Source organism: Lissotriton helveticus, chromosome 5_1, assembly GCF_964261635.1.
Source record: "Lissotriton helveticus chromosome 5_1, aLisHel1.1, whole genome shotgun sequence".
Taxonomy (NCBI): Eukaryota; Metazoa; Chordata; class Amphibia; order Caudata; family Salamandridae; genus Lissotriton; species Lissotriton helveticus.
Genome location: NC_136065.1, coordinates 380,787,489 through 380,813,868, shown reverse-complemented (window position 1 = coordinate 380,813,868; position 26,380 = coordinate 380,787,489). Strand labels below are relative to the sequence as shown.

The window sequence follows — 26,380 nt, the reverse complement described above, 5'->3', positions numbered from 1 at the left end:
AGGGGAGAAAGACAGGAATGTGCTGTTTCTTGTAAATAACGGCACTTTCCTGCCCTTTTATTCTGACGCACGGTAGCGCAGCAGGAAGGCTTGCTGCGCTACCTTGTGTCAAAATATAGTAAATGAGGCCCTTAGTCTGTGCACTTCACGGTAATACGTGGCTTCCCTCTTCTTGTCGTTAGTGTTAGTATCGCTGATCAGGAGGCACAGTATGATGTCGTCCAAACTAACAGGCAGCTGTCTGGAAAGAAGCAGAGAGCCAACTGCCTTCACTACACTCTGCCCTCCCATGCGCTGTCCTGGAATGTCCAAGCAGATAACTCTACATTCCGTGAGAATGAGCTGGGGCACAAGATGATCACACAAGGTATAACAGTTTCTACAATACATTTATTAGTGCTCCTAGTTTAGATAAAACGATAAAATTGAAGTGCTAGGTAAACGTGCAATATCATCACAGTCTTTGGGGTAATGGACAGAACACATACACTGAACATAATTGTAGTAAATATCTTCATTCAATCTCACTAAGGGGCATATGTATCATCCGGTTTTTTAGTCGCAAACGCTGCGATTCGCAAAAAAGCAGCGTTTGCGACAAATAATTCGGAAAAATGCGATGTATGATTAAAATCGCATCGCAACATTAAAGAATTGCAAAATTTGCGATTTCTTAATTTTGCGTCAGCATTTAAGGAATGGCAAATTGTGATTCCTTAAATGCTATGTATGAAGCACCCAAGTTGTGTGATTTCTCATTAAGAAATCGCAAATTACCACCAACTTGAAGTTGGTGGTAATTTGCAATTTCTTTCACAAATGCAATTTTTGCCATTTGTGAAGGTGCCATGTGGCGCACATACATGCCCTTAGGGCATGTATGTGTGCCATATGCGCACACATGTAATTTCAGGGGTGCATCAGGGTGTCTTATGACACCCTTGCACCCTTAAGATTATTCTCAATTTGCAATTCTCAAATTGCGAATCGCAAATTGAGAATAACTTCCCATTCATTCCTATGGGCCTCCTGGCCCATAGAAATTAATGGGAAAGTATTCCAAATTGCTATTTCGCAATTTGCGAATCGCAATTAAGGAAGACTAAGAAATCGCAAAAAAAATAGCGATTTTCTACATACATCCCTTTTTGCAATTCTCAAATAGCGATTCTCAAAAAATCGCTATTTGAGAATCGCAAACGGGGATTTTCATACATATGCCCCTAAGTCTCTGACAGTCATTCAGCGTTTCAAAGGTCATCATGCAGCCTTTCTCTAATTGTACTTTTCTCTGTCTTTTAATCTTTCATACTACGACACTCTTCTCTATTTCACCCAGCTCACTTTTCTTCCTTTCGTTCTCTTTCATCATCCGACTCACTCCATATTTTTCTCTCTATTCACATCAATCTATATTTCACTTTAATTTTTCTTACTTACTCTTTCCCTTCTCACATCTCCTTTCGCTCACCATTCTTCCTGTTTCTTTTTCAAGTTTTTTTGTTTTCCATTCTTTGTTATGTAAGCCTGCTGCTGCTCTTTAGCTTCTCTCCCCCTCTCTTGAACAGGCCCTTTTCAGTCTACGCAGCTGGACAGCAGAACACCTTTGGAACCTTCATACCCAGCAATCAAAATCCAGCTGGAGGAGTCTGATCTGCACACGTCCCATCCGGTGAGAAAGTAGGGCATGCATCTTGGTGGTATAGAGAGCAAAGCAAAGCGGGTGGCATGTGGGCATGGGGTAGTCTATTGTGAACCTTCCATTGGTTTAAGTAGAATGAGGCCAACAGTCAGCAGATCAAGGGGTTGCTACAGTTTATAGGATTACATAGTGCTTACTGAGCATGGAAATTAAATGATCATGAACTAGTGGTATCCAATAGGCTAAAAATAGATGTTTGCAACAATATTTGTGTATATTATTCGAAGCAGCTTAAAGCCAGCTCGTTTATGCGATGCCTGCACTAAATGATGACACACCTGAGCCTTTATGTACTGTCTGATGGATGCACTGTTGGTGGAACCAAAGCTAACATGAGGCTCTCTAGACCCAACACTGGCAGTGTTTTAAGGGTGTACAGTGAGAACAGTACACACGTGGTGAACACTGCAGTGTACTATGGCTCACAAGGTATCGTGTGCTCTGATAACTACATATATTTGCGTCGTAGTATAGTGCAAGGAACATAAAAGTCACTGAGCCCTCTTTGGGAAGCGTGGGCACTGAGGGGACAATTATCAAAAACAGGCGATAAAATTATCGCTGCTTTATCGGCAGGAAACTGCCGCTAAAGCGGCGATAATAGGCTTGATAATATGTCCTTGTGAATTCCCATAGCAGCTCAGGTTCTGGTGTTAACCTGGGCTGGTATGGGAATTCAATAGAGCATATTATCAAGCCCATTATTGCCGCTTTAGCTGCAGTTTCCTGCTGATAAAGTGGCGATAATTTTATCGCCTGTTGTTGATAATATGCCTCTGAGTTCTCCTAAAAAACATTAGAATGTTACATAACTCAATAGGAAAGGGGAGGTAGAAGTGCATATGTGCAAGAAATAGGAGATGATGAGGGACTCCACCATTACAATTACAGAAGATGGACCCTCAGAAAAGCAGGATGGGTCTGTAGGAATAATAACGTGATTATATACAACTTCTAATGAAGCCTTTTACAGTTTCCAGCCTTTATAGATAACAAGTAATGGTAGTTTCCACTATAGTCATATACAATTTATAATGAGGATGAAAGGCTGAGTTACACTTGTCAGGATTCAAACTTCTGACCTGTGAATCACAGAAGATACCAGCTGTGTGCATTTAACTGGTTGTACACAGTTCTCTACTAGAGATGCAACTTGGACAATGGCGGGGATTGAGGAGGGAAAATAATTAGACAAGAATATAAGTCCTGGATGGATTATGGATAAGCAGGTTCTTGTATTGTAATGTCTCCAGTTGAATCCCATTGTATTACACTTAACGTCCCCAATGGAACCCTCAATGTTTGTCCCCTTGTTTTAATGGTATACTTTCTGTGTGTCTGTTTGTGCAGAGCTGCTAGCCCTCCCCACCCGCCTCTCCGTGGATGTCCATTCCCGGCAGGTCAGACCCTTCTCTCTTATTTTATTTAAAATATTTTGTCTCCAGTCTTCCCTCTGTTGGAGGTTGGGGGGGGAACATGCAAATGAGCGATCAGGGAAAGCCGGAAGAATCTCACAATCCAAATAAGAGATTAATATCGGTGTCATTTCCCTGTTTTTGTATGTGCTTTCGGAAAATTAATGATAATTTCTTGCCACATTTAATTATATTTTTAACACTGATTTTGTGAGAGTTGTCTGGATTGGATTAAGGGAAGGTAATTACCATAGTGCTCTAGAAGACAAAATTATGTTTGGTCGTGTACGGATAGTGTGTATGGGTGTGGGACAATCAAAAAGTGATGGATGAAAATCCTTGATCCAACGCTTCTTAACCACTGGGAATTCATTGGGGCAGCATTCCATTTTATTATTTTTAGATCGCCTGAATTATTATAGAAGGTAGTCTATCCAGCTGCAAATCAATATTGGCCCTGCACCAGTCAAACAGGTCGGTATGAATTGCTAGGCGACATCCCCTGAGCAAACAGTGCACAACGTATTTCAGAGCTAGCGTGTTTTTATCAGCGAGGAACAGCTGCTTGAGACAGTAGACAAGGAGAATTTGGGTCCAAGTACATCTAGACTCCTTGGTTTCAAGAAGATTCAGTGAAACAACATTTTGATGGATAGTTTATATGGTGGTTGGCCTTACTAATTACGTCTGGGAGCATGAAGGAGTGATAGAGCAGAGACTAGAATCCCATGTATCTTCTTTGAACCGTTGGGTTCTTTGTGGATGATGGCAGTCATTTTGCAAAGGAAGCAATGATACAAGAGTCCATGGGCCCTTTGGGGCTGCAGAGAAAACTCAAGTCTCTGCCACTAGTTTCTGAGGTGACAACATAGCCAGATGCAAGCTTTGGCTCTGCCACAGTCATTGCTTGGTAGACAATCCAGGATGTTGATTAGTAGTAGGTGAGGAAATCAATCAATAATGTTGGGGCCAGGAAATTTAGAGGCTCTTCGTCAGAGAGAACAGACAGCAGAGCCAGGGCTGACAGGGCCAACACTTTCCTACAGGTTCAAATTTGTTCTGCATTTTGCTGCACATATCAAGAAGCACCGCGATTTTGAAGAGTCTTGGGTGTCACCCTGGTAGCACTTTAGATGTATCAGTACACATAGGGCCTAATTTACAAGAGGCCTGCGCCACCGGAGCGTCACTTTGTACGACGCTTCGGTGGCACAGGCCTCCCAATCATATCTATGAAGTGACGCAAACCCACCCTGCATGGCATTATAGATATGGAGTAAGGCAAGGCAGCACAAACGACAACGAGGCATTCCCTGGGGGTTGCTGTGGGTTTTCCCACACAACACCCATGGGTTTTGACACATTCTCAGATTTACAAGGATCTGTAAACTTGGGAATGCATCAAAACTGTATGCCCAGGGGAGGAGTAATCAGGAGAAATAACTGCAGCACACATAGAAAGCAGAAAACGCCTCTATTGATTGTTTTTGTGCAGGTAGGTGCCTCTTCTTGCACAGAAACAATTATGCCAAAAGCAAATACACCCTTGCACCATGGTTCAAGGGTTCCCGCGTTGGCACTTGGTACCAATTTGTGTGCTGGCACAGGCAGAGAGAACAGGAATGGCACATACCTGCCCTTTTCTTTTGATGAAGGGCAGCTCAGCAAGGAGACGTGCAGCGCTGCCCTATGCCAACAAGTAGTAAATGAGGCTCATGATTCTTACACTCATGTCTCTGGGATGGTTCTAAATAGGGAGCAAAGAAGCATTGAATCTAGTTAGTTCAACTCTTGACTTTTGGCTTTTTCTCCCTCATATGCAGAGTTTCCAGAAGCGGCACAAGTTGAAGGACCTTCGCCGTACCCCCGCCTTCGTCACGGAAGAGGATGAGAACCCACTCCTTAAACCCAACTTTCTGAGGCCTCACTTTTAAGCACGGCCGCATTTCATATAGATCCTGGCACCCTCACTTCCATACACCATCAAACCATGCCAGCCTGATCTGTTAACAGGTGCCTCTGGTGAGGATGTGATGTAACTTCAGGCTCCAGACAGAACTGAGTTGCACCAGAGGTCAGCGTCTAGACGCCTGGAGAAAGACTAAGGACTTGACTAACAAGACCTGACATGGATTGCCCGGGATATGAAGGACTCGGACACAGTCAAGACCTTACATTCTGTTGCATGGAAAGATCCAAGCAGGACAACTCTGGAGAGGATGACGAGTATGCACTATAGCCCCAGCCTCAACAGTAAGCCTCTCCCATCTCATGGAGCTTGTGGACAGTTTCCGCTCTTGCAGTGTGAGTTCTGGCTTCCAAACTTCTCATTTCAATGGACGTTGGCAACAAGCGCCTCTGCATATGACTTGGGTGCTAACTGCAATCATGAGCCATCACTACAGTGCAGTGGCACCCGGACCTCATCATGGTTTCAAAAAGGGAAGACAGTCGGTCTCGACCCCAAGTGCTCTTGCAAAGAGAGCGGGGGAAGAAAGAAAGAATGCTGAACATCAAGACTTTCAGATCAAGCTGTTGTTATTCTGCCTCAATTCACATCACAAGGAGTTATGGCAGATGTCTCGAGTGATGTTAATTATCATTGCACCTCACAACTCCCTGCTCCCCAGAAGCCATCTAGTGTCTCTTAGGCTTCAGTTTTTATTTGACAAAGTGATGTTACTTTCAAACTTTGCAAATTTAATCACAGGGCAAGATGAAACTGGCGTCCCTCCTCTTGAATGACTATATACAATTTAGTTGGCAGAAGTGAAAGCCAGTAAAGAAAGAAATAGTTATTTTTCAGAAAGCAGCTGTTTCCCACAAGTTGATCCAGTTAGCCATTTTGGATATGCTATTTAGTCCCACTGGTAATTTTTGTCTAACATAAAAGGAAAGTTTGCTGAGCAGCATGAAGGGATGGGAGTTTGATTCTTGAGCCTTCAGTGTAAGAAGTGATGTAATGGCAAGGGTGTCAGTTGTTTCGTGCCCGGGTAGCACCTGTCCCCATACTTGCCGGTACGTTGCCTTGGCTTGCCATGTGATAAGGTACCCCTGAAAATGCCTCTGCCGCCCCTATTCTCAGGGTTCAAGTAGGCAGTGAGACAAAGCGAAAGTAAATAGGGCTTTAGTAGTAGTCCTGTCTACTTTCTTTGTTTCGCTCCTTACCCTCTCACTAGCTCCGGTGTAGCAAATGAGTAGGCACCACTGATTTTGTGGAAGACTGACATGGGTGTGATATTATTCTGCTACTACTATTTTTTCACTGAATTTATATACATCATCATAGGATGTCTAGCTCATGAGATGTGAATACATAATATGAAGAAGCAGAGAGGCAAGGTGCTCATGAACCGAGTACAAAGGAATTGAAGCAGCGGGGAAGGTGGATTATTTCGGTCATAAGCCATGGATGAAGGAAGTGGTGTAGCAGAGATGGCATGGTATTTGGCTCATGAGCCATAGATGAAGGAATACATGCAACAGAGAGGGCAGGTTATTTGGTACATGAGTCAGAGGTAAATGAAGTGACATAGTAGTAGGGTACTTGACTAAGGATTACAGGAAGTGATGCATAGAAGTTGGTTTATCTGACTGATCAACGATGCATACAAACATGGGGTGCCAATTTAAGAAGCTTTTGGGACCTCTGTTTTTACTAGAACAGCAAATAGAGAAGCACTGAAGGTAGTATTTTGCAGATGACTTAGCCAATGAGCAGGGCCACTGGAATAATATGGCAGGGGAAGTCCAAATTATGCGTCCGGGTTGACTAAATTAAATGGCAAGAAAAGGCAAATTGTGCAGCGTAATGCCTCACATTTTGTGACAGTATTACTTCATTCATTTGTAATTTTGTCACTTGGTAACACTGGTTGAGCAAACATTTCACCTCATTAGTACCAGTTTAACAACCAAAGCAGCTGAAAGAAGACAAGTCAACCTTTGCAAAGGGACTTTCACTCTCCGGGAAAACTTGTTGCTACATTTTTTGTAATTTGATTTGCTTAAGGTAGACACATTTGTTTTTTTAAAATCTGTAAATGATGCAACTGATGATGGATTATGTGGCAAATGCTGCAAATTCATAATAATGAGGAAAACGCCAAAGCCACAGAATCGCACATTCCAGTGGCCATGCCTATGAGCAATGAAAGCAGAGAGGATGCACAGGATGGGCATTTGCTTCTTGATGCGCGGCTAGCATGCACGAAGTAATGCAGCAATAATGGTATGACGTAGAATATACAGAGGCCTTGCTGTAGTCTCGAAGGCGCGGTATCATGTATTTCTACCCTTTCAGGAACTCATGTGGCAGGGAGCATAAACTGTTTGGCTTTATGGCAGTTTAAGGGCCATGCCCATATATGCTAGTAATGCAAAGTAGGGTTAAGAAATGCTGCCTATACTTTATATTGGAAAATGGAAATGAGTTAAAATCTCTGAAGAGACTGTCCGCTTAAAATGCTTAGATAAGAACTTTTTGAGAGAATGCAAAACTGCCAAATTCTCAATTTGAGGTTAAAAATATGTCATTTAAGATGCTTCATCTATGCATCTTAATTAGTGCTTTGGCATTCATTCTTAAACCTTTAGACTAAAAGTAAAATTTCCAATTCAAAGGCCCACCTTCCTGAGCCTTAATCAGTCTTGGGCCTATTTGCAAGCCCATTGCACCACTGGTGCATCACTTATTTTAACACACCGGCGGCGCAATATGCCTGCCCATATTGACAAGCCAACATAAAGCCACTTCGTGTCTTTTCGAGGCCTTGTAAATATGCCCCCCTTTCACGCATTACTCTGCGTGAAAGGGGCATTCCATGGGTGTTGCTGTGGGTTTTCCTATTGGTCCCAGGGGAGGCGTAATGGAGGCGCAACGAGGAGAAATACTTTTATTTCTCCTCCTCTTTCCTTTGTCTCAGCAGAACACATAGAAAGAGGAAAACACCTCTTGTGATTGTTTTTGTGCAGAAAGTTATCCCTTCTTGCACAAAAACAATCATCCCTACAACGCAGACACCCTTGCATCATGCCACAAGGGTGTCTGCATTGGCGCATGGCAGCCTATTGTGCGCCAGTGTAAAGAAAAGGGACAGGAATGCACGGTATCTTGTTGATATGGCGCTTTCCTGCCCTTTTCTTTTGATGCACTTCAGTGCGGAAGGAACGCTTGCTGCGCTGCCATGCTTCAAAATATTGCAAATGAACCCTCTGTTTCTAATGCTGTAATTGGATGTGAGGTATGCAATGTCTGCAGGCAGTTTGTATTTTAATGAACTCTAAATTCCAGGGCTCAGCTCCAACTAAGGAGCTATTGGTCTGGAAAAAGCTGTTCTATTTTTGTCTACATGACATACTTCAAATTATAAGATAGTGTCCAATATTTTCAACATTTCATTCACATTGTGCTACTCTTCATTGACAGATTAGGATATTCTTGAACAGAAGGTATTCCAGGGCTCCAATTGGTTTATCATGAAGAGTGCTGTTTCCAGCCAATGGGGACGCTTGGCCTGCTGTATATCCCATGATCTAATTAGGTAAGGCCTGTCCAAGTTAGACTCTTGCAGGTGACCTGAATATACTTGAAGATGTAGATTAATGGATAAATCTGGGAGGAGAGCTGTACCTCCTACGTCATCGTACGACTCTCAGATTCAGAGGCACAATGGGTGCTCTTCGCAGTCATTACAAGATTACACTGTCTGGGGCTGGGTGCTCATCTCCCTTGGAACTCAACTCCTTGCTGTTGCTTTTTCCAATAAACATGTCCAAAATCTCATCTTATTTTAATTTGACGTCACCAACTAGGGAGCTCCTTGCCTCCTCATGCTGCTCATGCGTGCCCACTCTCATGAAATAATATCCACCAATAAATATTTTCATTGTAAATGAAAGAGATTACACTATGAAGAGCTGTTCTTTTCCTGCAGCGCTTGTCAGAGACCTTAGCAAATGGTCACTAAGAGTACAGCTATCAATGGTGCAGCAGGTGCAATGGCACCTGGTTTTAGGGGTCCCCTGCACCCCAATTGCAACTGTATTTTCCTACCCAACAAAGGAATAGTCTGCCTAATTCCCTTTCTTTCCTTTGGGCTTGGAGGCTCTAGGTATCCCAGTGGCACCATCTAAACTGCACAGTACATTTCAGACACCTGTTAGGTCTATGTTCCCCGCTATGCTTCATTGCAATACAGAGAACATGGACCTCACTACCCATTGAGCCTTCTTATTGAGAGATCAGGTTAATGCAACACAGAACTGGGTTGACAAATAGCTGCTCTGTTAAGTGGTACATGGGCAGTAGGTTAGTATTAGTACACAATGCAACCAAAGGCCTTATTGACTCTTGGGGCTCTGTGTCAGGCCCATCAATTTCCGTTTTAAGCAGGCCCCACATCCAAAGTGTTTCTCCACCTTTCAGAAATAGACAGGAAACTCAGCCAGCACCTCTGCTCTGCTTCAAGCTGTTACTGTTACACAGTTTAGTTGTCCAATAAAATGTGTGTCTATCTACAACATTAAGAAGAAAAAGGAGATTATTCGACTTTGTCAGGTGGACCTCGAATCCAATGATGTGAGCAGAAAAGTCATCCATTTCCAAGAATGGACCTCCCCCTGGCTTGGTGGGAGCCACCGTGGGAGAAAATATTTGTGACCACAACTCCACAATGCCTGTTTAAGTGCCCCCCTACAAAGTTGGGGATACATTACCAGTACCCACACTTAAATGTCCCTGATGTGATAGGAGTATTCTAGCATGTGATAGACATTTAAGGATTTTCTGTGCAAAACAGTGTGGGCGTGGTCCAACTCCATTTCCGTTGGTGTCTTTACCACCGAATGATTTTCCCCACGTTGGAGCCAGCTGCAGCTTGCAATCAGGAACTAAGAGGTGCGCTGATGGGACATCTGTGACTTTTTGATGGAAGTCAGGTTACCACCCACCTCCAAGTTAGAATGTATGTCAATAGAACGCGATCTTTTAGATCGTGGTACTTGACAACGCGGGCATTACAACGCAAGTCGTTACAACGACTTGCGTTGGAGGGCGCGGATTGTGGAATATTATCATTTTATATTCCAACACCAGTCCACGTAACAGTAGGGAAGGTGTTGGAATATAAAATTACAACATTCCTTGTCCAATAGCGCCATCCAGCGCAAGTCGTAGTAACGACTTGCGTTGTAATGGCATTGTTGTAAAGGCACTGTGGTGTAAAGACCGCGTTGTAAACAATGTTTACCCTAAGTTAGGACCCTAAAGTATCAATACAGCCCCATCGTCTTCACGCTGGCTTTCAGCAAGACTTACAATGATACAAAAGTGGTATGAAGATATTTATGATATGTGAGAGCATCAGTGATGGCAGAGAAAACATAGATGTTCCCCAAAAAAGGCAAATAGTATTTTATATCAGAGTTCCCACAGAAGACAGTTGGCAATACCCGTGAAGATAGTAGTAGTAGCAGAGAGGATCACTGGTGCTGCAGAGGACACCTGTGGTACCCAAGAAGACAGTAGTGGGGTAGTGTGGAGAATCAGTGATTCGCGAAAGTCACCAATGGTATCTAGAAGGGTGGGTTGATGGTAATTGAATGGACATGAGTGGTACCTGAGAGTGTCAGGTCTTGCAAGTGAATTGGCAATACCTGAGAAGATTATGGCCCAAATGGACATCTGTTTCACCATAAAACATGACTGGCACCTTACAGAATCAACAGTGGGCCAAGAGACATCAGACGATCATCTATAGTAGCAAAAAGAGATGATGATAGTAGCAGCATGAGTGGGGTTGGGTTCAGAGATGACATTAGTTGTCCATCTGAAGTAGCAGACAAGACACTGACTGGCAGTGTTCAAGAAGTCACTGGTGGCAGCACACTGGCATTGGTCGTGCGTTAGGGCCTTGCAAAGCCACTTGGATGTGGAAGAGCCAAGTAGCAATGAGGAAATGGGAGTACAGGTGAAAAAAGTATATATTTTTGTACACTGCAAGTTAAGCTGTTTAAGTAAGTAGAGAGTTCCCTTGTGGCCTCTTTTAACAAGGAAATGAGCCACTATTTCACCTCACTGCCTGTTAATTTATATCTCATTTGGTCATGTCCAGGGATATTCTTTGTTTTATTTATTTGTGTCTGTGTCGTGCTTATATTGCTTTATTTAAAAGATCCAATGTCTACACCACTGAATTTTTATTGTCCAAATCTTTTGTTTTTAAATTAAAAATTATTTTGTGTTTTCCGAGGATGTCTGTATAATAAAAATATTTATCACTCTGGGAAAAAGAGTCCTATTTGTAAATATAATTTCTGAAAAGTCTAAGATTAATAAAGGTTAAAGCTGTCTTGATGGCTGTGTGGGCTTTTCGTTTTTTCATTCCGTCTGTCGTGACTAATTCCTTTCTTTCTATAGCAACTTATAAGTAAACTGAGGAATCATTTTGTGAAGAAATGTAGAACGAATTGCAGATCTCAGGATTCCAGGAAACACACTGTATAAGCACAAGGGGTCATACTTATTAAATAATTAAGCCAGACCTGGTATTCTAAAACCTGTGAAATCTCCTCCTGAAACAAACCATTGGTGTTGGGCTTGTTAAAACCAGAACTGTCTGGGTACTGTGTCTAAAACACTATAACATGTTCACATACCCCATCACCTCTATTGTGCAGAGTTTGCAAGATTTTGCATACTAGAGCACCACTGAGGTCTCACTAACGAGCTTGGTTCTTTCCTATTTTACTTCTAACTCGCTGGGAGGTTTAATACCTCTCAGGGGGCCCGATTCACAGAACTAACTTAAGACAAAATCCTAAACTTACTACTATTTTCGTATTCACAGAAGGCACTTACTCATTTTGGTATTCACAGAAGACACTTACTCATTTCGGTATTCACAGAAGTTAGGAGTCCTAACTTTAGGACTCCTGAATGCCTTCTGTGAATACCGAAAGTCCTAAAGTTAGGATTTTTCTCTGTTTAGTAGTAGTAAAGTTAGGACTCCTAACTTTAGCACTCCTAAATGCCTTCTGTGAATACTGAAAGTCTTAAAATTAGGATTTTTTTCAATTTAGTAGTAGTAAAGTTAGGACTCCTAACTTTAGGACTCCTAAATGCCTTCTGTGAATACCGAAAGTCTTAAAATTAGGATTTTTTTCAATTTAGTAGTAGTAAAGTTAGGACTCCTAACTTTAGGACTCCTAAATGCCTTCTGTGAATACCGAAAGTCTTAAAATTAGTTTTTTTCTCAGTTTAGTAGTAGTAAAGTTGAGAAAAATCCTAATTTTAATACTTTCGGTACTCACAGAAGGCATTTAGGAGTCCTAAAGTTAGGAGTCCTAACTTTACTACTACTAAATTGAGAAAAATCCTAATTTTAAGACTTTCGTTATTCACAGAAGGCATTTAGGAGTTCTAAAGTTAGGAGTCCTAACTTTACTACTACTAAACTGAGAAAAATCTTAATGTTAAGACTTTCGGTAGTCACAGAAGGCATTTAGGAGTCTGAAAGTTAGGAGTCCTAACTTTACTACTACTAAATTGAGAAACATCCTAATTTTAAGACTTTCGGTATTCACAGAAGGCATTTAGGAGTCCTAAAGTTAGGACTCCTAACTTCTGTGAATACCAAAATGAGTAAGTGCCTTTTGTGAATACCAAAATGAGTAAGTGCCTTCTGTGAATACCAAAATGGTAGTAAGTTTAGGATTTTGTCTTAAGTTAGTTCTGTGAATCGGGCCCATAGTCATCCCCAGATTTGTCACTCAGACTTCCTCCTTAAGTCTATATTTAGAGACAAGACATTTGGCAATGCGCACACTCCACAACAATTTCCTTCCTACTTCCCGAGCTCAAGTTTATTCCCCATTTCTCCACTTTTCTTAGTGTGCTTCTAAACTCCTGTGTTCTTCTCTTCAGCTCTCCATCTCAGTTCCACACTAAATGACTATCTCTGTTTCCTCCCTCCATGAGCTCAAAGTGCTCAGAAGTCAGACTGGGACAGAAAATAGATCTGCGTAGCAAAATAAAGGTATCGCCCCATAAGTGAATTTGATAGCTTTAAAAGTGACGTATGTTTTCAAATTTAGGCAGTTTCGAACTTGTACAGTCTTGCTGTCCAAGTGATTTTCAAGGTATGGAAGCCTGCATCGATTTGAATTTGCTACAAGCAACGTTTCTTTTAATAGCAGGGAAATGAACTGTAAAAGCTGGCCCAGCAAACCATAAAACAGGTTCACAGTCAGAAAACTGGCCCACATACTGACCTGTTAGACCAGTCTGTCAGGCATTGCCTGATTACCCTATATATGTCAGTCCAATCCTCTTGAAAGCTGACATTGGTCCACAAATTCAGTGCTAGAGCAGTGTGAGGGAGGTCATATGACCTCATTGTCTCCTGTTCTTAAAGTCAGGAGGCAACGTTGATTAGAGTCAGGGAAACCTCTAGGGTTCTGACAGTAGAGCCTATGTTGGCTCCATTTAGAGAAGCATTTGACCTAAGGGCTGACTGACATTTTTTATAAAAAGAGGGAGTGGCCCTGCTATCCAAGGGACAGGGTACCAAAGTGATAACTGTAAAGTTAATCTATTTTTCCCTTGGCGTAAACTCTTATCAAACAACACACATTCATTAATCCATAATGTGCATCATCTCATAACTGTGTGCCAACAAAAGGGGAACCCAGCAAAATTATAAACAACCCCAAAAACTTTTTTATACAAATATTATATACATTTATTTCAAATTGATATAAACATTCATTGATGACATAAATCTTAAAAACACAAAATCATAAAACATACATATAATAAATCAAGAAGAGACAATAACAAGTGACATCTTAAAAATCATCATAAAAACATTAATTTGATTGAATCGATTTCCACAAAGTCACAACCACATAGATGATTTCAGACTAAATAGTTCCTCAAATTTAAAACACAGGCGCCAGCGCGTTTCGGTATGCAGCCAAATTTGCACCACCTTACTCAAGACTTTTCAGAATACTTGTCTCTTTCACAACAATAGCACAACCTCTAATGTATCTGTTTTAACGTGAGAACACACACTTATTCGAATACAAAGCGGTACAAAAGGGGGTGGTGATGGACAGAGCATCTGAACCAATCAAGCACTCACACCCAGTCAACAGATCTGGGTTTAATCCATCACCGTTCTTTAGCCCACTCTGCCACCCCAGTTCAGACATGGCCATATGCAAATCAGTCTGACCCTGAACCTCATGGGAACAGTCCAGCCCGAACTGCCAAGCCATGCCTTCCCTGGACCGGAAACAAGCTTCCTAGGACCGGTTTCTGGCATTCCAGCCGTCTTCAGCCAGGCTTGCTTGAATCCAGTGGCAAAGTGAGCAAGGGACTCACGTCTGAGCATACCCTGCCAACTTATGGCGAACAAAGCGGTACAAAAGGGGGTGGTGATGGATGGAGCATCTGAACCAATCAAACACTCAAACCCAGTCAACAGATCTGGGTTTAATCCATCACCGTTCTTTAGCCCGCTCTGCCACCCCAGTTCAGACATGGCCATATGCAAATCAGTCTGACCCTGTGCCACCACCCCCTTTTGTACCGCTTTATTCGAATACAAAAGCGCTTGAAAGGAAGAATGCAAACTCAGTTCTATCCAGACGAATGGATGATTCTAACGGATGTCTTCTACCCATTAATCTGCCGATGTATATTTATTAAGGTAGCTCAAACATCTTCTGATTAAAAATTAACAAGGGTGTAAATCCATAGACAGCGTCAAGCCCAATGGGTGCTTGTGGTTCTTTCAGGCAGCAATAGCTTTCAGTATATATAGTCCAATTAGGCACGAATTTCCCTGGTTCCCAGGTACGGAAAACCTTCTCAGTACAAAACAAAGCATGTCCAAATCAACGTCCACCGCGATTATGCAGTACGGGAAACCCTACATCAATTTGGACACGCATTGTTTTTTTGTTGATAACTGCCAGGGAAAGGCGTACGATCTCAAAGTGGAATTAGGACTAGTGCCCTTAAGGTGCTAACAAAAAGCTCCCAGCATGTCAGAGCCAATAATTCTTCTTTTTCAAAATCAAAGGCTTGTTTTGAAAGTTTGTTTTTGGAAAACAAAAAACGTTGGTATGTGCCACTTAGTATGGCACACGCACAACAAAGCTTTGGTGCCTTCAGTAAAGCTGCCCTGGAAGCAGCGCTCCTGAAGGAACACATATCTCCAAATATTTTGTGGAAACATTGAGGGACATATTTATAAAGGCATTGTGCCACAGGAACGTCACTTTTAACAATGTTCCTGTTGCACAATGCCCGCTCCATATTTACAAAGTGGCGTTAAGCCACTTTTTGTGGCTTAACGCCGCTTTGTAAATATGGTTCCCTTTTACGCAGGTATCAGGGTGAAAGGGGTGTGCAATGGGTGTTGCTGTGGTAGTTGCACCGCAACACCCATCGCTTTTTGATGCTGCCCAGATTTACAAGGATGTGTAAATGTGAGGAAGCGCCAACAACTAATGCCATGCAAGTTAGAATGGCAAAACGAGGAGAAATACTTTTATTTCTCCTCGTTTTTGCTTTTTCTATGTGTGCCTTCCTGCACATAAACAATCATTAAATTATGATTTGCTACTTCTGTGTGTGCTTTCTGCTTTCTGTGGCACACATGGAAGTAACAAATCACCATTATTGGTTGTTTATGTGCAGGAAGGGACACCTTCCTGCACATAAACAATCATTCCCTGCAATGCTGGCACCCTTGCACTATGGGCCACGGGTACCTTCGTTGGTGCCAGGGAAGCAAGATTTAGTGCCAGCACCAGGGAAAACACAGGGGTGTGCCGTATTGTTGTAAATACGCCGCATCCCTGCATTTTGGAAATGTCAGTGCGTGGTGCTACCAAATTTGGTGCAGCTCCGCGCTCCAACATTTCATTGTACATATGCCCCACAGTTAGGTGGGCTGTACTCCTGGGCAGCAGAGCACATTCTTCTGCTGACCTGGTGGAACTTTAAATAAAGCCCCACATCTGTAAGAGGGAGAAAGTGAGTCTCAATCAATCTACCTTGACAATGAGTTGATGAGAGTGAACAGTAGGAAGCTCAAATCTAGGGGCCGCATGTCAAGTGTCCCCGACTCATGCCCAGAAAGTCCACACCTCTAGAGATAACGTTACTGTGAACTTTATTAACTCTAGGGGTGCAAAGATTGCACATACTCAGAGTGGAACCTTCAGGAACCACCGGAGAATGGGGAATTCCTGAGTGAAAAAGTAATTTCTGTTTGGATTCACCTGATGATTCGCCATTCCTTCCTGAATTCTCTCCTTTGTTGTTGGCTGTTTTAAAAAGACAAAAGCTCTGGCGACACAAGAATAGTCCACAGGGAATCTACAGATCATGGGGCATATTACCAAGCAGGGCGATAGGCAATTATCGCCACTTTAGCGGCCGTTTTCGGCTGCTAAGCGGCGATAATTCTATCGCTCTATTAGCAAGCTGTCGCTAACAGCAGTTAGCGACAGCTTTAGGCGATAGCGAGCGGTTTGAGTCCCGCTTTGCATGTCAGCGATATTTATGGCTAATGACATGCAAAGTGGGCGTATCCAACCTGTTAGCGACTGAAAGCAGTCACTAACGTCGCTATCGACTATTAGCAAGGCAGGCGTAGCGATGGAAATATTCCCGCTATCGCCAAAAACTAACGCCTGCTCTGACCAGTTCTTAGCCATGTTATCCAATGGGAGGTGGATAACATGGCTAAGAGCATTTTGTCGCTAATGCGTGAATATCGCTGTATTCTCAGCAACATTGACGCTATCGCCGGAAAATGTATCGCTTTGGAGATAAACATTGCTAATAGCACGTTATCTCAGCGATAATTTCCGGCGATGCTTAGCGTTAAAAAATTTGTTGCTAAGCCTAGTTAGCGATAAATATTGCATTGTCTCAAAGTGTGTGCACATACACCGATGCAAGGGAGTTACATCGAATTTAGGGGTGTTGTAAAACACACAGAGGCATAAGCCGGGGAGCTAAAGAGCAAACAATGAGCTAACAGTGTCCCTGGATTTGATCTGGCTAGCTAACAAGCAAACTGAGAGCATGGCTGCCCACTCAACAAACCAAAAAGAGTAGCACAGAAGTCAAATAAAAATTGCATACTTGCAGATTTTTCTAGATAAGATCGAAGGAGAGCCCTGAGATTATTAAAGGCAAAGGAAGTGAATACTATGCAGCATTTCTTCTTGCTTTATACACAGCACTTAAAAGAACTCCACAGCTCCTCTAATCCTGCTTCCCTGGTCAGAAAATTATTAACACAAGCATTACATCTCCACCTATTAATACCTGTAGTCCAAACAACATTCCCTCTTTTCTTGATGAGTCAGAATCTACAGTCCATGAAAATGACTGACAATCACAAACAAAAAAACAAGAAGCAGCCAATGATCTTCTTTCGTTTGGTCATCATATTCTCAGGACTAATTTTCAACTTGCATCACATGCTAGCCAGATTATGGTAAAAGGTTTGAAACCCTTGCTTGGCTACTCTGGATTAGCACTATAATTAATCAAACAGATATACCATTAGCCTTAGGGAGGACTAACAAATGGGGGGATATTATTCACATCCTTTGTCTTTTAAATATTCAGAACTATCCTTTATTTGTATCTAAGGGAAATCTGAAATTTTATTACAAGTCAGGAGGCTCCATTATGCAGGTTTAAAGCCTTTGCCTTACAGTTCTCAACACATGCTTCAACCTTTCTCTGACCCAAAAAGCCATTGCACTCCTTGCCGACTGAGCCCCAAGACAATCAGGGGCAGATTTACAAGCCGCTTGCACCACTTTTGCGTCACTTTTAACATGGAAAAAGTGACGCAAATGTGGCACATGGGACTTGTAAATCTGCCCCTCAGTGTCTAGCCTGCCAAGACCATTATACTTTTATACTTTTAACCCATCAACTAAGCGTAGTAGAAAAAGACACAGGCTTCAATAGGTTGCACATATTATTGTGGATCAGATACCCATAAACTTTCTGTTACGTGTACCTACTTCTTGAGACATCTGACAGCAAATAACTTAGGTTGTAGAGAAAAAGCAGGGAACTCTGTGGATGTAGAGGGTGTTTGGTACGTCTTGATATTTTAAAATGAACATCTGATACCCTTAAAAAAGAAACCAAACATAACGGCATTACCAATTTTGCTAACAAAGGTTTCAAGGATAACCTGTCATTGTCCTTTCATTATAGAAAAAGTAGCAAAAGGACTAGACTTGGGTGGATCATATACCCCATACCCTGCTTTAATTTACAAAGTGTTACAGCAAACAAATGATGGACGGGATGCTGACAATGCAAACATTCTCCCCCAGTCAAAAGATCTGGGTTAAATCCATTGTTCTTTTGCCCACTACGCCATCCCAGTTTGGACCCAGCCATATGCAAACCAGTCTTGACCCTGTGCCTCTTGGGACAGTCCAGAACGAATTGCCAGGTCAGGTCCTCCCTGGACCGGAAAAAAGCATCCTGGGACCAGTTTCAGGGTATGTCACCTTTCTTCAGCCAGTCTAGCTTGAATCCAGTGGCACAGTGAGCAAGTGACACACGTCTGGGCATACCCAGCCCACTTAGGGCGAAAAGTGTAACAGCAAACAAATGATGGACGGAATGCTGACAATGCAAACATTCTCCCCCAGTCGGTTAATTTACAAACTAGCAGGTATTTCGCAACAGGTTTATCTTCAACTTTCTGATGTCCCACAAATATAGTTTATTTATATCCATTTATAGTTCTATAAGCCTTCTGCCCCAGTGCAGAACATGTGTAACATCAGAGAAAACTGGATCAATACCTCTTCCCACACACCAGTTACTCCAGGTATCTCATGCTGATTTATAGGCCCATGTTGCACCGGGGATTATAGGATGTTGAGATTGCAAGCAGAGGGATGAGAAGCAGCTCCTGCCCGGTAAACATCATAAATGATTGAGCACCGGTTGCGACTGGAGAATGCGACGGGTTTGACAGCATGAGAGGCTGAGACGGCCTATGACCAGAGGGGACACAGTGAGCCCCAAGAGACCCCTGGGGATGGGCAGAGGACAAACACCCGGCCTATTGTGGAGTATGCAGTGAAGCAGGAGATTGAGTCGGGAGACTGCAGGACGCTTTCGCTGCTGGCAGAGGGCCATGACACAGCTTGAATGTGGTGTGCACTATTGACTGGAACGGACCCGGCACAGAGGGTGATCTTGGGGGAGCTGACCACCGCGAATGGCCTACGAGGCACTAAGTGTAAAGGGGGAACAAGCGGACTCCAGAAGGTTGCTGGAATAGTGAGAAGGGCTGCGACAATTTCATCTGGAAGCACGCGGTGAATCCAATGGCATATCTGGAGGGCCGGAGTGCGGCACGTGACAACAAAGCAGTGTGACGCAGTTCACATTCAAGCAGTGCCATCCGGCAGAATGGGCCTGAACCAGAGGATGATCACGGGGAACACTAGACCATAGGAACGAATGCCCTGGGGAACGGGACAGACAAAACTGACCCCAAGAAATTAAAGTAATTCTTCAAAAAATAAAAAACGACTTGCAATAAAATAAAAAAAGTACACACAGACAGAGAGGACTAATTCGCCTTTTGATGTGAAGAAACTAGGGTGGAGCCGCTCCTTTAGAGAAGTCACAGTTGCGGTGAACTTGCACTGGTGGAAAGAGATCGCACCCATGTAGCAAATTCCACCCTGAAGACGATGGAGCCCGCAGAAAAGAGGTCACCTCTTGCCCTGCTTGGACACGACATCGTAACTACTTTTTGCCAAAAGTGGATTAATGGGACAGTTCTTCTACAGCCATCTCCTATAAAATGAAGAGTTTGCAGTAATCGTAAACCACACAAGCAGTGGGATTAAAACGAGTGGCCTTTATTGAATTTACAATATCTTAGCACTGGAAGATAGTGGCCTTAGGTACTACACGTGGGGAGGTAGTCGCACCGCATGAACCGTGGGCCAACGTTAGAAGCCAAGGAGGGCTCAAAATGAACTACAGTGGAAAGTAAAGGCCCGGAGAGGAAAACACTGGTGGCATGGCAGATAACTAGTGCCCACAAAGAAACTGGAGTGGTGGGGCAAGGAGGCATATATAAGGCTGTCAACCTTGGAGACAGACCAAACACGAACCCCTGCAAGAAAGCAAAATGTGATGAAATGAAAATGTTTCGCTATTTTGTGTGTGCTTTGTTCTCGTGTTAAGTTAGCATTTGCGGCACCATTTTATGTTCAGCCACTATTTTGAATCATGTTGAGAAACAGGCTGTGGAAATTTTCGTTTCTCCAAGGTTAGGCCTTGCTCTGCTAGTGAATACACTGTTCTTCTTAACGCATTCCTTTCCCATAGATAGAGGCTTTCTCCCACTGGCCTAGCCGTAGACACAAACAGAATGACCTTGGTATGAAGATAATTTGTGCCCAGCCTCAGAGTCGAAACTCGTCTTACGGTACTCCTTTGTTTAAGCTGCACCTGCTAGTAGATTTCCATTATGGGACTGACTTTCTTGGTTTAGAACTGTACATAATGTAGCTCTATGTGGGCTGAAGTCAGTCCCTCTGCAGCAATCCTAGGAGGCTGGTCAGACTGGGCTCCACTTGAGTGTACCTGAATAAAATATACTTGGTTTGTATTCTCTACTGTCTGACCAATTCTTCATTTGTATGGAAGGCTTAGAGGTGGGCGTGAGTGACCAGGTGGTCCTAATCGGGTCACTACCTTCAAATGGGCAAAACGAAGCCTAAGCAAGAGAGCAGCTCACCAGACGGGGACTCTTCTCAGGCACCAGGGAACCTGCAAACAGAGAAAACAGAGGGCCATGAAAAGTCATTCCCCATGGATAAAATACTGGCAGTCATCGCAGCCACAAAGGCTACCCTACAGCAAGATATCAGTACAGTGTCCATTGGTTTGGACGTGCTGCAGGCAGAACACCATAAACTTGTAGATAATATGAAGGACGTGGAACAGACGATGGAAGAATTAGTGCCCGAACACAAAACCACTTTCCACCATCTAACTGATCTCCCAACTAGAGTGGTTATCTTAGTCTGAGCTTGTAATATAACAGTCGTGCCACCACTGGGCGCGGGAGTCAGCCCAGTGCCAAGACGTATGGATTTACACATGAAGATGAGCATACAGGACATCACATGGTCAGTTTATATCCCAGTTCCAGGAATAAGTTGTTTGTTATCTTAGCGAATAGAGGCCACACTTCTAAATAATTAAGAGACAGATTTATCTTTTCAGGACTTGTCTTTGCTTCGTAAACTTTGGGTTGGAGAAGCTTTCTGCTCTCCAGCTGTCAATCCCAAAAATGGTGTTGTTATTTTATTTCACAAATCGTTGTCTGTTCAAGTTCAAAATGAAATTGCTGACTCTAATGGTAGATGGTTATTTCTCGATAGTATTGTTAACAATGTTCATCTCTCCTTTTTTAATGTTTACGCAGTGGCGGTTTTACCATGGGGGCGTTTGGGCGCCGCCCCCCCTGTTTTCTCGCCGTGCGAGAAGGAGGCAGAAACAAATGGTAGTTATTTATTTATAACTACCATTTGTTTCTGCCTGCCCTTCTCGCACGGCGAGAAAACAGTCAGCAACAAACTTCCTGTTCAGTGTTCACTCGAGCCTCAGGGCAGGGGGGAGTGGCTTGGGGGAGTGGCTTGCCCACTGTTGTGAATACGGACTGTTTGGACAGCCTGAGAGGCTGTCCAAACAGACAGTAATAGCAACAGTGGGCAAGCCGCTCCCCCAAGCCTCCTCCCACTCTCCGTTCTTCAGCATGCAGACCAAGAGCAATGACGTATTTAGGGCAGCCGGCCGAGCCAATCAGCGCCGGCTGCCATGGAGGGGAGGGCAGCCTTCAGTGACGAGTCTGACGACTCTGGTGACGAGGCATTTCAAAAATATCCAGGATGGCGCGCGGGAGTCTGCAGTCTCGGCCCTCGGGACAGGACTCGAGCCAGAGCGGGAAGCCAAGCCAAGGTAAGTTTTTTAACTTTTATTTTTATTATTATGAGGCAAGGGATTATCGCTCCGGGTCTCAAGAGCCTCCTCGTCTCCTTGTTTACTTTTTGGGGATGCGCTCTTGATGCAATGTGGCGTTTTAAATCACTCGGTGCCCTCAGTATATCACTCAGTGCAAATTAGGTGTTTCTAGTCCAATAAAAATATAACCCGGCTCCAGAGGGCCTCCTTCACGCTGGTGCAGTAAGGTGTGCTGAGATCGGGAATTACGCCCCGCCTATTTCAAATGTCACCAGCCGCGACTGTGTTTACGGTCCCAATGGTATAGATCTATCCTTCTGAAATGATTTCTCATCTCTCCTTTCCTCTCATACTACCGAAGATTTGATTGTTGGTGGCGATTGTAATCAACTTATGGATCCCTTTATAGATCGTAAATCACAATCACGATACGTCCCCAATAAAATGCAAAAATCATTTCACAAATCCATCTCCTCTAGAGGTTTAGTTGACTCATGGAGAATATCCCACCCTGATTCATTTGAATTCTCCTTTTTCTCTCCAGTTCACTCCTCATACTCCCGTATTGATTACATATTTCTCTCACAACATGCCTTTCAATCCATGACTCATTCTGAAATGGGCTCTATCCTTATCTCTGATCATGCTCCTGTAATCCTTGATATGGATTATCCTTCCCCCACTCCTGCCTCCCGCCGTTGGCGTTTTAACAACTCTTTACTTCTTGATCCCCTCTTCACCACACAATTCACATCTTTTATGGATGAAGTTTTTAGCAATAATTTAAACACTACCATAGATTTTCATTCCATATGGGATGCTTTTAAGGCCGCTGCATGAGTAAACATCATAGACTTTGTCTCTCGTAAAAGGAAAGAAGCTCTCAACCAAGCATCCCGCATTCTTAAATGAATTAAAGATCTTGAACACCTCTATTTTACCACCAATTCACCTGATTCTCTATCTTCCCTTGTTAAAGCTAAGTTAGAATATAATAAACACACGTGGGACTCCGCTTCTAACCATCTTCTTAAATTTAATGCCAAAATATATGGTGGACGTAATAAAGCAGGTAAGTCACTCGCAAATTATCTTAAAATTAAAAAACAGAAATCCAAGATTGTTTTAATAAAGACTCTCAAGGAACTTCTCATTCTTCGGATGCTAAAATTCTTGATTGTTTTGTTAACTATTATTCTTCACTCTACACTCCTGAATCTAACCCTTCCCCTGAGCAACTTGAATCCTTCTTTAATTCCATTCCCAAATCCCACAATATGCTTGCTGATCTCTCCTCCCTAGATGTTCCCATTTCAGAAAAAGAGATATTTGATGCACTCTCACTTTTGCCCAAGGATAAAACTCCAGGCCCGGATGGCTTTACTGTTTGCTTCTTTCTTCACTTTAAATCCGTTTTATTACCTCACCTACTTACTCTAATTAATCATTTTCTCACTATTGGCGAATCCAAAGGTTCCTTCACACAAGCTCTGCCTCCTCCCCAAAAAGGATAAAGACCCCACCCTCTGCAAAAATTATAGACCCATTTCACTTATAAACATAGATTGTAAAGTATATGCAAAAGGTTTGGCTATTCGTATCAATAAAGTTCTTCCTGAATTAGTGAATATTTATCAATCTGGCTTTGTTAAAGGTAGGTCTATTACAGACAACTCCAGAACCCTTCTGAATATCATACATCTAGCTTCAAAGATGGATTTGCCTATTGCTGCTAACACATTAGATGCCGAAAAGGCTTTTGATCGCGTCAATTGGGATTTTATGTTTGGAGCGCTTCGATGGCATGGTTTCAGTCCTCATATTCTTAAGTACATTCAATTGTTATACTCCGCACCTAAAACTTCTATTTGGGTTAATGGCTCGCAATCAGACTATTTTCCCCTTCATAGAGGAACCAGACAAGGATGCCCTCTTTCTCCTCTTCTCTTTATCCTTGCTTTAGAACCCTTCTTGGAAAAAATACAAAATTCATCTTCTTACTCTGGTTTTCTTTATAAGGAGGTAGAAATTAAATGTACTGCTTATGCGGACAACATTTTGCTTAACATCTCTAATCCCGCTGCTTCACTTCCTGCACTTTTCTCTTTACTCAATGACTACTCCTTGGTCTCTGGTTATAAACTAAACATTGATAAATCTGAAGTCCTCCCGCTCAATAAATTTTGTCTATCCCATATGTTTGAAGGCTCAGGATTTGAATGGAACCCTGGTTTTATTAAATGTTTAGGCATCCTCTATGCGAAGACCTCTAGAGAGGCAATTAAAATTAATCATTCTGATCTACTTAAAAAACTTTCCTCACTCATTGACCGCTGGACGCCGCTATTCCCCTCTTGGTGGGGTAGATTAGCCACCATCAAGATGATGCTGCTCCCTATTGTACATTTTTATCTTCCTATGCTCCCTATTTCTCTTCCTCATTACTTTTTCAAATTCATTAATCGTATTCTAACAAAATTTTTATGGAATAATCGTAAAGCTAGAATCTCTATCTCTCGCCTCCAGCAACCAAAAAATCTTGGCGGTGTTTATTTTCCTAACATTTCCCGTTTTCATTCTGCATTTACACTTAAACAGATTTGGCCCTTCCTAACTGATTCGTCTCTGTCTCTTCTGACAGCTTGGAGTCCTATAGAATTAGCACAACTTGCCCCCTTTTCATTCCTCACTGCAACCCGTCTATCTCAACCTCCTAATAGATATATATCCCCTGTTTTCAAGCACTCTAAGGCTCTAGCGATTTCACTTTTTCACTCTTTTCTGCCTCCTTCATACCTGCATATACAGACCCCAATTTGGTATAACAAATTCCTCAAGATTAAGAATAGAGCACTTTTTGGAAGGAATGGATTGATAAAGGCATTATTACTTATGCTCATTTGCTCACAGATAACTCTTTAAGATCCTTTCAGGATTTACAAGACTCGTTTAATCTCTCTAACACACATTCGTCCCATTTTCTCTCACTTACACATACACTCTCTTCTACCATTCTTCAGAATGCCCCTCCTTCAGATGTGGCACTTCCTCTTTTCTCCCCACCAGACTTTACCATTCCCTTTAGAGCTTCAGCCATTTACAAGCTCCTCTCTCACCCCCCTACGGCCCGGCCTAAAACCAAGCTAGAACTTCTATGGGAAGCGGACCTAGCTCAAGATTTTCCCTTGACTGTTTGGGATAATATTTGGTCTAAAATACATATAGTGTCTCGCTCTGCTAGCACAACACCGACTTTCTACTTTTTTTTACAATCGTCTCTTTTTTACTCCCGCAGACCTCTATAAATTTAAGTTATTAGACTCCAAAAACTGTTGGTCCTGCCCATGCGAACATAGCGATTTTATACATATGTTTTTCCATTGCCCTGCAGTCAAAGCTCTTTGGTCCCGTATATGATCTACACTTAATAGTATTCTGTCCACTGATGTTCCCTTTGAGATTATACACGTATTTCTGGGGGGTTCTTCCCCTATTTGGAATGTTCAAAACAATGTTCGTAAATTCATTGACCTTTTCATAGCAATCTCTTTTCAAATGATTACTACTAACTGGAAAGATACTTCCAAATTAGTATATAATGCTTGGTGGAACCTGTTATGTCACCATTACAGACTTGATCGTGCTTATGCTACAACTGTACCATTATTAATCAAAAGAGATTTGTTATGGTTACCTTTAACCACATATCTATCTAAACTCACCCCTTGATTTGTAGCACTATTCAATGTTTTTTATCTATCCTTTTGATATTTGACATATATTGTTACAGTATTTAAATGTATTGTTGCCTCCTTTTTTCCCTTTTCCCTTTTCTTTTTCTTTCCTTTTCCTCCCCCCTCTCTCCCTTCTGAAAATTTCCAAAAAAGCTAATTTTATTGGTATAGTTATATACCCCTCTTTTGGGGTTTGTATTTCCAATTTTGTGTTTCTAAATTTTCTCATGTTTTCTGAAATATTTACCATTGTACTGATGTTTTACATCGTTTTATTTTGTTCAATAAAGCTTTCTAAACTCAAAAAGAGACAGATTTATGACTAGAATTTGACACTGAATTGTCCAAAAATTCATAAAGATTTTTCTTTAAAACCTCATTGCCCCACTTAATAGTGTAGTCAACCATTTTTATCAGAACACAACAGGGAATTGAACCTCCATAATATTGTCTTAGAACAAGTTACATC

At 42.4% G+C, this 26,380-nt stretch overlaps 1 protein-coding gene across 2 annotated transcripts in view; it reads left to right on the top strand.

The window, feature by feature from the left end:
• Positions 1 to 5,361, top strand: part of RAP1GAP (RAP1 GTPase activating protein) — a 278,140-nt gene extending 272,779 nt beyond the window's left edge. Inside the window, exons 21-23 of one of the 2 annotated variants that reach the window (XM_078642550.1) lie at positions 1,569 to 1,672; positions 3,053 to 3,102; positions 4,941 to 5,361. In XM_078642550.1, coding sequence (XP_078498676.1) covers positions 1,569 to 1,672; positions 3,053 to 3,061 — 113 coding nt within the window. In that variant the 3' untranslated portion in view covers positions 3,062 to 3,102; positions 4,941 to 5,361. The remainder of the gene's footprint in view (positions 1 to 1,568; positions 1,673 to 3,052; positions 3,103 to 4,940) is intronic. The other variant, XM_078642551.1, reaches the window with a different exon arrangement.
• The last annotated feature ends 21,019 nt before the right edge of the window (positions 5,362 to 26,380 follow it).